At 31.9% G+C, this 17,207-nt stretch overlaps 1 protein-coding gene across 2 annotated transcripts in view; it reads right to left on the bottom strand.

Annotated features, from left to right (window-relative positions):
• LOC118182125 (proline dehydrogenase 1, mitochondrial-like) overlaps window positions 1-17,207 on the bottom strand; it is a 153,663-nt gene that overhangs the window by 30,631 nt on the left and 105,825 nt on the right. For both annotated transcript variants that reach the window (XM_035351421.2, XM_035351422.2), the window contains exons 7-8: window positions 16,334-16,415; window positions 7,968-8,060 (exon numbers count right to left, since the gene is read on the bottom strand). In XM_035351421.2, coding sequence (XP_035207312.1) covers window positions 7,968-8,060; window positions 16,334-16,415 — 175 coding nt within the window. The remainder of the gene's footprint in view (window positions 1-7,967; window positions 8,061-16,333; window positions 16,416-17,207) is intronic.

Genomic DNA, 17,207 nt, shown 5'->3' with positions numbered 1-17,207 from the left:
ACTGATGAGCACTTTTATTTCAAATTAATGTCAAAATCAGGCTGTATTCTGGCAGGCACAAAATTTTTCATTTAGTAACAATGCTTTGGAAATAAAATTTAGAGTATACAACTTGCTTTAACTTTAGAACTACATGGAAATAATCCAAAAAGAAACACTTTTCAGGTTACTCAGAGTATGCTTCTCATAATTAACTAAAAATATGGATTTTTTTAACTATATCATGCAACAAAAAATTATAAAATTGATCAAAAAACTTATTTAATAAAAAAAATTACAGAGCTGAAAATAATTAAGTTTTTTTCACATTAAGGTATCTGTATTATTAGATCTGATAATGTTTTTTAGAAGCAGTAAGCTACAACAATTTTTAACTTTAAATCTGTACCATGACACTGTGTTCTAAACTCTAATGGAAAAAACATAATACAAATGCAAATGAAAAAAGGTAAAAAAATATAAGATATCAATAAAACATGTGAAGTATGTATGGCATAACTTAATGATTTTACTTTTAGTTCATAAACATAAAAAATTTGCAAACATGAACAAAAAAAAAAAAAAAAAGTATGTTTCAAAGAGATATAATTATTTCATTATCAGATGTTTGAAATATTTTCTTTTACTTATTGTGATATTACAAAGATATTCATTAATTTAAATTAAATTAAATTTTTCTCCCTTAAACATTTTTTAATTAAGAAACAAAGAGCAAAGAATTTGTTTTAAAATTTTTTAGAATTTTTCATTAATAAATGCTATTTAAGAATTATTTGCTCTACTATCTACTCAAGTTTTGCAAAATAAGTTATACAATACAATCATACATATATCTCAGTAAAATTAGGGAAGTAGATGATTTAGTGAGAATAAACAAATGTTCATACATATGAATCACGTTATAAAAATATAGTTACAAAAGAGTATATGAAAATAAAAGAGTAGAATAAGTGAAAAATCATGTTTAAATGTAAAAAAAGATAAATTTTCAGGAAAAACTTTTGGTGCCATAAAAAGGGACATTCTGGGGAAGACAAAATAAGCACTGATGAACTTTGACAGCTGTCTAATAATTCAACTGTCTAAATAATTAATTCATCAAACAAGCAACATGGCTTTACCCTAACAGGACACTGAACTTAAGAAGTTTTATGAGTTATCTGAAGATTTTTTCCCCACTTTTCAAGGAGGGTATTTTTCAAATGAAGTTGCATCAATGATGTTTGAGGATGAACTGCAAAGCATCTGCCTAATGTATTCCAAACATATTCTATTAGATTCAAATCCAGACAGCATGCTGGCCACTATATATGGTTTAATGTTTTTGTTCTTCAAGGCATCTGGTTTACATGGCATACTCAATAGTGTTGGGTATTATTATATGTGAAAATGGTTAAATCCCAGATTGCAGCAAAATAAAGCATAACCAGAAGTCTAAAAATTTTGTACCTGTGCCTTTCAGCAGTCAAGGATTATATCAGAAAAATGTAGAGGCCAGTATGCCTACCTAAGCTTATTGTGTATTCAGCATCTAGGCTCACCAGGGAAGCAAACTTGTTCCATACTTCCCTAAATAGCATTCTTCACCACAGTTTCTTTGATTCCGAAGATGTTGGGAGATTGTTGGAATATAAAAAACTAGCCTACATGTGTACAATCCACATGAGTGAAGGCATCTGAAAATCATTTGTGTCAGTACTCCTGTTCTGGTTAAAAGCTGTCTTCATTGAAGAAATCTTCAGAAGGACATTTATTAATAAGCAACAGCTATTGTGTGAAGTGGCAACTCTGAATAATTTTGACTAAGACATCTTTATATACTTCCTGTCTTTTGATACTGTTGCGTCTAGCGGTGTGGGTTCAGTGAAATGCATGACACAACCAAAACAGACTAGTTCACGGCACAAACATTTATTTCTAACTAACTCATAAGACAGCAGCGATGTGTTATTTATGCAATTACATTACATTCTACTCTACTCTCGCTCACAGAGGTTCTCGGGTATAAGAGTACTGACTCTCGAAATCAGATGCTACATCCCTCCCCACTTATTTAGAGATTTAATCTCTGAGGAGCTTTGCGGATGCGCAAAGATCGTCTAAGTCCTGGCTGAGGTTGCTGCAACTCTTTATCAGGATCCACTGGAATGACTGGCTCAGTTTTCCTTGGAACTGACGATGTTTTAAGTCCAGCTGAAGTTTTCACAGCTTCACTTCTTTGTTCAATGTCCTTGTCCGGAGCTTGTGGCTTCACGTTGCCATCTGAAGTAGCAGCCATACGAGGTTCATAGATTACCGGTGCAGACGGAACCTCGCTTCCTACCGATCTGATCTGATCGATGTGCAGGTGCAGTAAAGTTCCTTGAATGTCAATGGTATAATGCCGCGCTCCATCCTTGTTTGTCACTCTGCCAATTTTCCATCGGGAATTTGCCGATCTATAATCCCGAATGGCAACCTTTTCTCCGATCTCAAAATTTCTGTCTTTGAAATCATAAGTATTCCTTCGAATGCGTTCTTCCACTCTTCGTTTAAGATTCAGAACAACTAAATCAATTCAAATTCTAATTTCTCTTTTTAAGAATAACATTGCTGGACTTAACAAGGTTGTCATGCTCGGTGCCTTTCTATAATTCATGAGGAATACGGCAAGTTTTTGCTTAATATTTCCTGGATAACCTTGCATTGCACGTAATGCTTGTTTAACGGTGTAAACATACCACTCTGCTTGCCTGTTACTTGCCAGTTTAAATGGAGCATACATTTTGTGTTTAATTCCATTATTCCTTATAAAAGTTTCAAATTCCCCCGATGTGAACTGAGGACTATTGTCACTCACTACGACTAAAGGCAGTCCATATCTTGCAAAACAGTCTCTCAACCATTCAATTGTCTGAAAGGAATTTGCTGACTTTAAGGTATACACTTCTAGCCATTTAGAATATGCGTCAATGATAATCAAGAACATTCGTTCAAAAATAGGGCCTGCAAAATCTACGTGAATGCGTTCCCAAGGCGCACTTGGATATTCCCAGTGATGGACCCTTGCCCTTACTGGATCTGATTTGAACTTAATACAATCGACACAGTTCCTGGAAACTTCTTCAATATCATGATCAATTCCCTTCCAAAAGACGTAGGATCTGGCGATTGCCTTCATTTTAACGATTCCTAAATGTCCTTGGTGTAACTCTTTGAGAATTTTAACTCGGAGTTTTTTCGGAACAACTACCCTCTGACTACTCATTATACAGTCATCTTGTAAGGCGTACTCGGCTTCTCTACCTTCCAAACTTTCTCCAGATTTTAATTTCATATAAAGACTATTTAATTCTTCATCAGCTTGTCTTCATCAGCTTCAAGCTATCTCCCTACCTGTTACCGGAAGAGTTTCAATTTGGGAGAGTTGGAATATTTCAAAATCATCTTTAATGCTTAAATTTTCGGACTTAAGAGGTAGGCGCGACAGGCAGTCAGCATTAACGTGTTCCTTGGTATTTCGATACACAATATCAAACTGATATGCTTGCAATATCAGTGCATAATGTAAGAGTCGGGTGGCTGTGAGGATCTTTTCGATTTGAAAATAGCCACTAAAGGTTTATGATCTGTCACCAGAGAAAAGCGTCCCCCCTGTACATATAGATAAAACTTTTTGACAGCCCAAACAATTGACAGTGCTTCTTTATCGATTTGGGCGTATTTCTGCTCTGTTAGTCAGTGTCCTCGATGCGAATGCTATAGGCCTTTCTGTTCCATCAGACAAAACATGCGAGAACACTGTCCCAAGACCTACCGGAGATGCATCAGTAGCTAGCATTAACGGTAATGTGGAATCGTAATGCATTAAAACTATGTCTGAACAAATTTCCTTTTTTATTTTTTCAAAAGCGATTTGCCAGTTTTTTGACCAACTCCATTTAACATCTTTTTTTGTTAAATTATTTAAGGGCTGTGCCAAAGTTGCCAAATTAGGGCAAAATTTGGCATAAAAATTTACTAATCCCAAAAAGCTTTTGATGTCTTGGACGCCTTTCGGCATAGGGGCATTAGCAATTGCCGAAATCTTTTCATCCGTTTTATGCAATCCATCGGCATCAATTTTATGCCCTAAAAATTTAATCTCATTTTGAAAAAATTTACTTTTAGTTAAGTTTAATTTTAGGCCATGCTCCTTGCATTTTTTGAAAAATATTTCCAATGCTTTTAAATGAGACATCATCCGGTCCTGTCACTCAACCATCATCCATAAAAATTTTAATTCCTTCGATCCCCTGAAATAATCCCTCAACATGGCGCTGCCAAATAGCTGGGGCAGCATTTAATCCATACATTAAGCATTTACAAATATACAACCCCTTATGCGTGTTTATTGTTAATAACCGTTGGCTCTCCGGATGCACCTTCATTTGTAGTAGTATTCAGTATGCATGACTGAAATCAAGTTTCGAAAATTTTTTACCTCCATTAAGGCATGAAAATATTTCTTCGAGTTTTGGTAATGGATGCTGTGGCATTTCCAAATTAGGATTCAGAGTCACAGAATAATCAGCACAAACCTAATGCAACCATCGGATTTAACAATTGGCACAACTGGTGTTGCCCGTTCTGAAGTCTCAATACCTTTTCTCAAGCAGATCAATTTCTGATTCAACTCTATTTTTTAATGTGAAAGGTACTGGTTGTGACCTACAAAATATTGGTTGAGTATTAGGTTTCAAATTTAATTTTACTTCGTGATTGTTAATTTCACCTAATTTACCATCAAAAATTTCCTTATACTCCTTATATAATATAACTCCTTATATCCTTAATATAAGCAATTTTTTAAAATTCAATTCACCAGAAGTTTTCAATGTTTTGATGGAATTCCAATCGAGATTGATTTTATACAGCCATTCTCGGCCGAAGATTGTGTCCAAATTTTCCTTCACAATGTATAAATTTAAAACTACTTTTTGACCTTGGTATTCATCTTTAACAGGAACACATCCTAAAGGCACCACCTTATCACCCCTGTAAGCTTTAAAAACTAAATTTGTAGGCTGAATCTTTTTAATCGGAAATTTTTCAAAATTTAATTATAGACATTACCGAAATTATTCCCCCAGTATCAAGTTCCATGCTAACTGGTTTGTTTCCAATTTTAACTTGAAGCATTATTGGCGGTCTCTTAACATGTGCGTTCTGGAGTTAAATCCATAGATGGGGACCTCATTTTTCGAATCATAATCATTATTTGCCTCAACTTTGTTTTGTTTAACCTGGCGGTTTTTCTTAGACAAATAACATGCCTTTTCGATATGTCCAATTTTTTTACAAAAGCGGCATTCACTTGTTGCAAATCTACAGTTGTTTTTATTGTGATTTGCTCTTAAGCAATGTGAACAAGTTTCATTTTTACCCTTATTATTCTTAGCAACAAAGTTTTGTTTCTGCGGTTTGGACTCATTTTTCTTGGTTTTAAGTACCTTCAGTTCTACGGAATTTCCTATAATCTCATTTGCACCCTTAACCGCCTTTTCCATCGCCAAGGCTATCTTTAATGTTTTCTCTAAATCGATATCATCTTCCTGAAATAATCGATCTAAGATATTACAATCTCGTAGACCGCTAACGAAAACATCCCTTAACATTGTATTTAGCATATCCTCTTTATATTCACAAGGAATCGCTAACGAGCGTAATTCAGCGACATAACTACTAATTGATTCCCCCTCATGCTGTTTTCTATTAATAAACATGTGCCAACTAGGTATTATTAAAGCTTTAGGATTTAAACGATCCTTAAGAACCTTTTTTAGTTCGGTAAAATTTTTATCTGAAGGATTATCTGAAGAGAGTAAATTTTTTAACAAATTATACAATTTCGCATTCAAGCTTGAGATCAGAACTTTCCCACGCTTTGCCTCTGGAACATTTTGAATGTCCAAAAAAGCCTCAAATCGTTCTATGAATGAATCAAAATTTTCTACCGTTTCATCGAGGTTATCAAAAGAAAAAGAAATTTTGTCTTCTTTATGTTCCGATTTCTCTTGCAATGCGACCATTAAAGCTTCATTTTGCTTTATTAATTCTTCAATTAACTTCTCCATCCTTCCAAAATAAAAATCAAATAACTTTTCTACCTTTTGCTGTTTTTGGGGAATCCCCTAAATCCAAGTTTTGGTTTTGCTAGTACTTACGCATGTACCCGAGTGCGGCGAGACGGAAACGATTTTCTTCTCACACAGTCTCGTTGCCAACTTGTTGTGTCTAGTGGTGTGGCTTCAGTGAAATGCATGACGCAACCAAAACAGACTAGCTCACGACACAAACATTTATTTCTAACTAACTCATAAGATCCGATCTGATCCGAACAAGTATGGCTGGAGTAGCGCACGAAGCGCGCTGTTTCCAGCTCATGAGGAGAGCCAGTAGGCACATGACGGTAGGAAGTCTGACGTGGTAGGAGTTAAGAGAATGAGGTGAGGTAGAAGGGGGTCGAGCAAGATGCTGCAAGCCTAGGAATTAGGCCAGACAAGAAGACGCGCTGCAGACGGAGCTGTGCAAGGTAAAGCAATAATGAGTTTTTAAGATAAGATACTGTGAAAGTATACTACATGACAGAACGAGTTTGTAAGAATACAAACTCTCAAAGGCATACATTTGCAAATATAGAGTTACAGTGACAAAAATGCAGTTTGGAAGATCAGAAATCATATAGAAGTTTCGATGAAATAATAATAAAAGTATTCATAAAAGCTATATACAATATGTACAACGATATACAGGAATGTTCTACTTTATGTAGGAAAGTTCAGATCTCTGGCTAGGTGGGCTGCCAGCGGTCGTAACTCTTTATCTTCCGGTAGTGGAATGTAGTCAAATACATGTAATTTTGTCATGTGAGGGCATGTAACTGCTTTCTGGAAAAAGCTGGAGTTTAGGCGATGAAGATGCTCTATGACAGTTTCAATTTTCAAATCTTTGTGTAAAGTCCTATTAGATACAAAATAATGCGCATTCGTGAACTCATAAGACAGCAGCGATGCACTATTTATGCAGTTACATTACATTCTACTCTACTCTCGCTCTCAGAGGTTCTCGGGTATAAGAGTACTGACTCTCGAAATCAGATGCTACAGATACAAAATCTACGACTGAGCGATTTAACTTTGGCTCGACAGACTGTCTCTATGTTCCAATCATTTTGCCAAGATTCCAACTTTCTTATGATTTGCCATGTGATATTTTATGACCATTCATGTTGATATGGAATGTCCACATGAGACAGACATGGCAAACTAATCCTTCCTTTATAAAATGTAAGGAAAGAATGAATGAATGACTTTTTTTTTTATGATTTTCGCATCAGCCTTTAATTTTGACATCATTGTTGCTAATCTGCATTTTGTATTGCATTCATTGTTACTTTTTCATTATATTAAGATATTTTTAGAGAGTTCAATAACATTTTATTCAATTATTTTTAATTAAAATTGCTAAACAAAAATGCTGCTTTAACTTTGTTGACCAGAGTATTTTATTTCATACAACAAGTCCAAACTATGCAATAATATACTACATATAATATGACACTAAGGCAGATCAATGCTTACAGTAAAAATAAGAGTTTGTTTTAAGGTGAAAAACTTTCCTCTTCATCCAGTCTATATACTTAAGAGATACTTTTGAACTGCTATCATGAGATAATGAAAAAATATATATATATAAAATAACATGGAACATAAAAAAAAAAAAAAAAAAAAAAAAAAAAAAACTGCAATTTAGTAAACATAAATACATAGAACAATGATGAAATTGCTTTAGAAAAATCAGAAATATATAATAATATATATCATGTAAAAAGAATCGTTCATTCATGTTACTGTTAGTTTTAAGGTTTCATGTTGCTGTTAGTTTTAAGGTTAAGTTAGTTTTCAGGAAATAAATTTTATAAATAACTGTTTTAGAAGACAATTTACTTTAGCAATCTGATGCAATCTTCTCATCATATTACGAAACATTTCTTCTTCTTCTTCTGTTAAAGCAGAAATTATAGGTTCCATACGTCCAGTCTATAAAAATAACAAATTTTATTAGTTCAGTGCCTTAAAATATTGTTAAAACAAAATCCATATATAAATATAAAACAGCTTAAAAATATTACTAATTTCCTTCATATAATAAATAAACTGGAACAAATTTAAGTAACATAATAATTGCGCATAGGGAAAATCCTAAATTATGCAGTGCAAGAAGAAATTTTATAAATTATGTTTAAATGCTTCTGCAATATATTCAATTAATTTCTTCCATGTTACAAGCAAAGTGAAAGACTTTCATGTATCAAAAATATTTAAACAAATAAATTTTCTAAATAGCTTTAGGAGGGGAATTGTTTAATGAAAAATTAGATACCTGCATCCAGATATGCTAAACTGTTGACTATCTATGGGCAAATTATCTATAAATCAGCATCTTTTTTTAAAAAAATTCTCTTGTATCTTTTAGTTGAAGATGATTAAGAATGTAAGAGCTTATAAAAGAAACTTAGATTTTTGATACAATGTTGCGATTTATCTCACTCATCTAACAGCAATATCGCATAAAATCATGGCCAAAAAGGTGACAGTTGCACCTATCATTGGCTTAGCTCTTGGGCACCTTATAGGTGGCAGTAATCACCTTTTTAAAATCCATCCTAATTTTTAAGAAAGACTCCACAGGATCTCTCACACCTCTTCACCTCCCACCAACCTCTCATAATAGGATTTCAGTTTAACATTAAATACTTCCATGCTTCAGAACAGGGTGGCTTTGGATGTAACGAATTTTATTAAACTCTTATGTCTCCTACCCAAGATGTCCAAACATCCACTAATTCTGTCAGTTATGTCTGAAAATGTCAGAAAAGAGGTAAAAAATTGTTTACAAAAATGCATATTCTTAAGTTTACAGTGTGATAAATCTGTTGATTTATCTGTTGATTATTGCATATCTGTATTGTAATTCAAGTAAATATTTTTATAAGGATGTTCTTTAACAAAAGCTCAGTAAAAGAAGATACACTTCCAATTTTTTTCATTAAAAGGCAATACACACGGAATGGTATTGAAGTTGAAATTAATCTTCCACTTCAAAAGCTTGTATCTGTAATAACAGATTCTGCATCTGCAATTTTTTGATTGTTTCTGCTGTTGGTTTCACCACATTATATAAGAATGATGCTGAATTTCCAAACCTTCTTAACTATCACTGCATTATCTATAAAAGTTTTATTTTATAAACACAACTCAAAAGTTGTTCAAAAAACTGTAAATTCTATACATGCTGCACAAAGTATTGGCTGATGTTCAAATTACTGACTGCTGAACTTGATGATTAGTATGGAACTTTAATGTTTTTGTCTGAAATTGAATGGTTAAGAAAGGAAAAAGTCTTACAGCATATGTTTGAGCTTCTTTCAGAGATAAAAACGATTTTTAGAATCCAGAAATGAAATTTATGAAGAACTTAGATATCATAAATGGGTTACCCGATTAAGACTTTCTTACAGACATAACAACCAAAACAAATAAACTAACTTTTAAACTTTGGGGCAAAGAAAAGACCAGAATTATTGAGTTAATAAGAAGTATAAATGCATTTAAATCAAATTAAATATTTTCCACAAATGAAAGGAGTATAACTTTTGAATAATAATGAGTAATTTTTATAATCTTTGCAACTTTTAAATGTAACTGTTAATTATAAAGGAATGTAACTTTTGACACTTTAAAAATTTGGAGAACTGAATCAAGAAATATAAGAAACTCGAGCAATTAAATGTTCCAAAAATCTCGTCAAGTTTAAAATACTTTCAAAATTAGATTTTCATAAAGTTCAGCTTATTGCTTAATTCATTTCAAATCTATTTTGTCTGGACTAATATTTCTGAAATATCCCATCGGATTGCAAATATGATAAATTTAAATTCTACTGATCTAGAAATGAAAATAATTAATTTTAAATTAAAAACAAGAATATCACAAACAGACCTTTGGATACACATACATGAGAAAAAATATTCAATCTTAAAAGAAATTTTTCAAAAATTAAACACCTGCTTAAGACGCCTTAGTATCGCAAAAGAGGTTTTCCAACAATGAACTTTTTAAAATCAGATTTCAAATCCAGAACAACAAATAAACATCTAAATGATTGTACGAGTTTAGCCATAACATTTATGTACCAAAGTACTATAAACTTGCAGAAGACATGCAGTGCTAGGTTTCATATTAAAATGCAATTTCCTTATGTTTATTTTTAATCTTACTGAATTGTTAATAAATTGAAATATATAGAGTACAAAACTGCCCCTTTCCTGTAACATATTACATCACACATTTTTACAGCTTGGGCAGTCACCGCAGAAATCGGCCCTGGCAGGATAAAATATGCTGGCCCCATATGAATTGTCATTATACATATAAATTATCATTGTCATTGTCATTATCATAAAAATTATTTATAAAATAAATAACAATATACCTCTGCAGAAAAAAATACATATGCGAATAAACTACAAACAATAAATAACAGTGAGCAAATTATTATACAGTCAAAAGTCTTTAATCCAGACTCGTCGTGACTTCGACGATTCCGGATTATAGATCATCAGTTTAAATCTGGTAAGATGGCATGCAGAAATTATAAAATTAAAAATATAAAACCATAATTTATGAAATAAAGAGCAATTATGATCTAAAGGGTATCAAAATTTACAAAAAAAAGCTTAATATTTATTTGTTTACTCTATTAGGCATTTCTTTCAATGCGCGCATGCGTAAAGCATACATTACGCATAGTCGAAATTAGAAAACTGCAACCAGAAAACTATTTGATGTGTATTCGTGATATTTATAATGATGAGGAATTTGATTTAAATCATATCAAAGACGGAGTACATCCATGAGGAAATACTACATTTAGTAAGGAATTATAAGCTGAATAAAATAAAAACATCTGCCCTGAAGATAAGGATAGTGCTGACAGATCAACTTCCAGTTCATTGGGTAGCGACGTTTCCCCCCCTGCAGAGCAGCATGAAATTGATAAACAGATTTTGGAATGGTTAGAGAAACAAAAGATATGCCTTTATCCCTTTTTTTCAGCAATTCCACTTTTTGTTTGATGGACATCAAAACATGCTTTCGCTTTGTAGATCCTTTGGCACCTCCAGAATCGGAAACTCTTTTTGACATAATTGAAAGTTCAAGCTTACTTATTACAAAATTGCTCTAACAGTCTGCAAAAAAAAATAAGCCGGATCCAATTAGAAGATTAAGGAACAACGGAATCTGCAACATTAACTGAAATAGATAATTAGATATTTTTAGGTTAGCTTATACCGTCCGTTATACATTAAACGCGCATGCGTAAATGTATTATGCGCATGCGTAAATGCGTAAACGCATATGCGCATTATGCGTTTATGCATGCGCAGAAAGTTTATAGCTTTGAGGTCCGGATTAAAGACTTTTGACTGTATAAACAAAACAGCGATTGATTCATAATTAGCCATTTAAATACTTTTTAATTCCAATGGCCTGGGCAAATATTTCCTCCATTATATCTTCAGTTTTTGCTTTAGCCAAAATATCCTTCTCTATGTTCTTCAATGACTCCAAATTAGCTTGCTTTATAGTACTTCTTTATCTCCTTTTTATAATTTTTAATTTTGTAAAAGCTATTTCGCGTTCAACTTGTGTTAGAGATACGGTGAGTACAAACTTATAAGCAAAAAAGATATTGGCGTATGCTTTATTACATAAATTATATTTCGAGAGTAATTTATATGCACACAAGTCACAATTTTTGAAAAAATTGCATTTAGCTTTGGATGAATGCTCATTAATAGATAGAGCACTCTCTCCTTCTGACTCAGTATCAGATTCAAAATAGTGATTTTCAATTGAATTTTTTAGTATTTTGTATTTACTTAGTAGGTTCTGATATTCATCCTTAAGGTTATCAATTGTTATACCTGCATAGTGCCCTAATAATATAGATGATAGTCGAAAAAGATCTACGACAATGACTTCAAAAAGTTTCGGGAATCAAGAAGAGATATGTCTCCATACAATTGATGCCCTTTAAGCCTATTTTCCACTGATGAAATGATGTTATCCACTATCAAATTAAATACAGTAGTTTTGAATTGTTTGACAAGGCAATTGAAATTATAGTTGGACGATTATTCATTGTCCATTTGCTTCACTTTTCGGCATTTTCTAGCAGGTATTGCTTTTCCTATAATTATATCACAACCCAACCTTTCCAGTTTATTATTGCAATCCGTTGCAAACGATATTTTGATGCGTTAAATATTAAATCAAAGTTTCTAGAAATGGCTTTTAAAAAGCTTGTAACCTCTCTAAACATATGATATACTAGGATGTAATCTAATCCTTTAGTCCGCAAATATTTCGTTACGTTTTCAAATATACGTGAGCAGACAAAATTATTCTAAAAGTTGATGTTTCATCCAGAATAGATTTTGCCATTTGTCATATCTGTGCATTTTGTATACGACTGGAAGCGATACTTTTGAGTGCAAATATTAATTCTACTTATAAACTATTATCATTGTAATCGAACATGTCAAAAATTTGTTTTAAGTCGTCACTTTTCACGAAGTTTCCGTGCACCTCCATTCATTTTCGTTTATCTATTCTATGCACCTAAAAAGTAATGTAATGTTAAAAAAAAAAAAAAAAAAAAAAAAAAAAATCAACTGCAATATTTTTGTCATCAACTCAAATTATTCAGTGGCACAGTAAAATTATCTAGACAGCCAGTCTTACAGTTTTAAAGCAATATTTTCAGTTTCACAATTAAATTAGAACGTGACTGTACTGTACTCCATAAATCTATTTTACTACTGTAGACGCTGTCAACCACTGTCGAATCATAGACCTGTTATATACTAGACGGAGTATCGCCATTCAAAACCGGGTGAAAAAGCGGCACAGGAATGAGCTGCAGGAGTTTGGGCATGAAATGGAACTGAACCCAGACTTTGGCGTACTATCGCCATGGCTGGCGATTTTTTCCTCTCTTTTCTCTTAGTTCGAAATGCGAACTTGGAAAGATGTCATTTCGCAGAAGCTGCCGTTGAATTTGCAGAAGAGGTTAAATCGATAAACACCAGCCAAAATTATTAATTTCCCGAAAATTGGACACTTTATTTTAAAATTTAACTTTATTTTAAATTTTCATTTTTTAAATTTAAATAATTCTCATGCTGTAGAATAATATTTTGTAATATGTTCCTCGGCGTCTACAAAATTTAAAATAAAATAAAAAAACTGGAGAGAACAAACTAAATAATAAACTAAATAATAAATAATAAACTAATAACAAACTAAAAAATAAATAAGTAAAATAAATAAATAAAAAAGAAGGTTTTTTAGTACTTAGGACAGAATAAAAAAAATAGATAACATAAGAAAAATGAGTGAAAACAGAAAATAATACAAAAAGGAAATTTAATATTAATACGAAAAGGAAATGTAATGTTAATACGGTGTATTACAGAGAACTACAGAGTAGGCGAATCAAAGTGAGAAAGATATTAAATTAATTGAACTAAAAATGAATGTCAATATAGCAGATATAAGTTAAAAGGAAGAGAGAGAGTGGTAAATAATTAAATTATGAAACTAAAAGGTGGTAAATTAAGACTTCCTTTTACTAGCAAATATATATATATATATATATATTATGCACATTGCACAATGTAGTCGCATTTATTTTAAATAATTTTAGAAGGTAAAATTTAAATAATGTTCATTATTTTTAAAAAGAAACTTAAAACTATTAAAGTTTTGAAATTTAACTGCTATATAATTTCTATTAATATTGGAATAAATGCCAGAAACATGATATAAGAAAGAAAATACGTGATTGAAAGTAAACATATTTGTTATATTTGGATGCAAGAAAAGGGGATAAAATAAAGTCATTCATGTCCCCTCCCCCCCCAAAAAAAACATAATTTTATGCAGTTCTTACACAGTGTTACATCAACATTACCAAGTATTAAATACATACATTACTACTTCGCACATGTCCGCATAAGCAAACGCATACAAAGAATATATAAACAAACGCATTCAAAGCAGTCTGTTGGCGTATGAAAAATGTCGCCAAAGCAGAATACTAGACTAATTAAAATTATATTGTATTACTAAAATTTTAACATTTTTTTCGGAATACAGTTATTAGAAACATACATATATATTAAGATACTTTTATTTAAATGTTATTTCAAGTATGCATATATTATATAAAATTAGAAAATCTATTTTTTGTTAGAAAACGGCAAGTAGAGTCGATAAAAAAACCTCTACATTTTATATAATTACGTTTTAAAACATTAGAAAAAGCTCAGCTGTGAAATGTTACTCCTCCACCTTTCACGTATCTGGAATTTCATCTATATGCGGAGCACGAAAGTACCATTTTTGAAGTCCGAAACAATGCGCGTACACGCAAAACATTTGCTTCTCACAAATTCTCCATAGAACTGTAATGGGAAGGAAGATCCGCGGGAAATACGATCTGGGAAATGTTCCAAATGTCACGTGGTTCGCATTCCTGTTCCCCTTCAGGGTTGCCGTTTCTCTCTCTAGTACATTACAGCTCTATGTGTCGAATATAGGCTCTACTCTCAACTCTAGCTTACAGCCTACAGCACCATATTGCATGTGAGTTTAAGTGAGATATTGTGGCCTTATTCTTGAAGGTCATGGTGATATGCGGTCTGTGCATCTCTATATCTCTTGCACGCAGGGTTCTCTTGCCGAGTAATCTGTGTCGATTTGATCGTTCAAGTTTCTTGATTGGCCAGAAATCGCTCTGGCCCACCGGGCATATGCCCGGTCACCTGCTGGCCCTATCCGCCACTGAGTTTGGGTATTATACATATTTATAATTGAAATACATAATTGTGGCTCCTCAAAATTTCTTAAATTCTAAATTGCCTCATGTTAACGGTTCAGCATCAATTAGTAGACTGTTTCTGTTTCATTCTTTCCCAAATCTACAAAATGCCTGAGATGAAATACAGTAAAAATTAACAGAAGACAAACAACCATTGACCCAAAAACTTCCTGGATGTTTTATATATATATATATAAAGTGTGGGGCATATTTCTGCTTGCTCTAATTTATCTGAAGTTGACACTGAAATTAAAGACAATGAGAAAGAAAGAAAGAAAAGCTGTTCCCATCCGTTTTCAGTCAGGAGGGGAAAGGAGGAACATTAAACATGATTAGACGAAAAATAAAAATCAAAGGGGAGTCCCCATCCAAAGGGAATTTCATAATTTCAGGAGGGAAAATGCCATCAGCCTGTTATTTATAGGTTAAGTAGTTAGTTTATGAATGTGGAAAACTACTTTTATTTAAATTTTGGTATTTATCTACAGTTTCTATACTTTTCTTTGCTAAATTACAAAACACATTAAAAATAATCTAAATTTAAATAAACATACATGTATCTTTTTAGCTTTGGAATGGAGAGGGGAGACGATCATCTAATAATGGTGAAAGGAGTATATGCAGCAAAACTAAACTGATCGCTGCTCTACAAGAATCTAAAACAGCTTCTGAGATTGCTGAATACTCGCAGGTATCAGAGTCAAGGTGGTATTTTTGGCAATATATTAGTGGGTACTGGCTAATACACAAGTATTAAACATTCTCCCAATGCCTTTCACAAGTATTAAACTTTGTCAGCAGAAAAATGCTGCATAAATATCTAGAAGTCAGAACAATTTCTTTTATTATTATTTAAAATTGATTTTAAAAGCATTGCTAAATCAAGATCATCAAATCAGCATAATGGTGTTTAAATATTTTTACCTAAAACAAATATGTGTAATTATGAATGGTTATACGATCCGGAAAAAAAAAGATTGAGAAAATTTTTCAAGAAGTAGCATATTCTACCTAAAATTTTGGTTAATAACGAATTCACTTTTTATTTGCTCTAAGAAATAATCTGTACATAAATATATATATATGAAAAATTGGTTCTAAATTTCACTCTTTATATATTTACTGATAATTCTCAGCAGCATAATGCACAAAAATTCTTTTAAGGATTATAACACGTTAATATAAAGCAACTATACTTTATATGAAATATTTAAATAGACTTCTAAATTGCTTCACCTCTAAATCTGTGATTTTGCTAAGAACATTAAAAAATATTCCATAAATAAAAAATTCAAATTGTTGGAGCTTAAAATACACAATTTACATTTAACATACAATGGTTACACATGAAACATTTACAAACCTGTATATTTGGAACTTTAAACAAATCTGATATTACATAATCCATGTCGACCAAACCACTCCATGAAAACAAATTCAAAAGGCTAAAAAAATTAAAAAAGATACTTTATTAATCAATATTTTTATTGTAAATGCAGCCAACTCTTTTTTTATATATATATTTATTATTTAGCTTGCATTTGTGAAAATGTTTTCCCACAAAACTGCTTACAAAATCTACAAATCCATAGAACATACATAAATTATTTTGATAAACTTGTTTTTCAATAACAAATAACACTACAATTAATTGAAAGTTAAACTTTCTTTTCATGGGTGTCGTTATTGCAAATTTTCATATTCTTCAGAATAGGCAAGGCATTTTTCATACAAGCGTAGAGCAAAAAACCAAAAATAATAATAACAATAACCAAAAGGAAATAGCATTAAATTGCAATATATAATAACGAAAATTTAATTAGTACGTCGATACTGAATCTCACTTACACTAATCACTTTTCTATGCACTTATCAGAAGACATATGGTAAAGCTTTACATTGAAGCAGAATACAACTTTGATTGACAAATGCTGGTTGCTTTACATTCAGTTTCTCTTATATTTAATTTATCTATTACAACTTGATGTTTTAGTACAGTAGTACAAAATCTTTAATACGGACTCGTCGGGACTTCGGCAATTCCGGATTATAGATCATCAATTTAAATCTGGTAAGATGGCATGCTGAAATTATAAAATTAAAAATATGAAACCGTAATTTATGAAATAAAGAGCAATTATGATCTAAAGGATATCAAAATTTACAAAAAAAAAAGGCTTAATATTTATTTGTTTACTTTATTAAACACATGTGTAAAGCATACATTACGCATAGTC

The sequence above is a fragment of the Stegodyphus dumicola genome, chromosome 5 (assembly GCF_044657685.1).
Source record: "Stegodyphus dumicola isolate Sdum_Otavi_A_Nest chromosome 5, ASM4465768v1".
In the NCBI taxonomy this organism is placed as follows: Eukaryota; Metazoa; Arthropoda; class Arachnida; order Araneae; family Eresidae; genus Stegodyphus; species Stegodyphus dumicola.
This window is presented reverse-complemented; position numbering and strand designations above follow the sequence as displayed.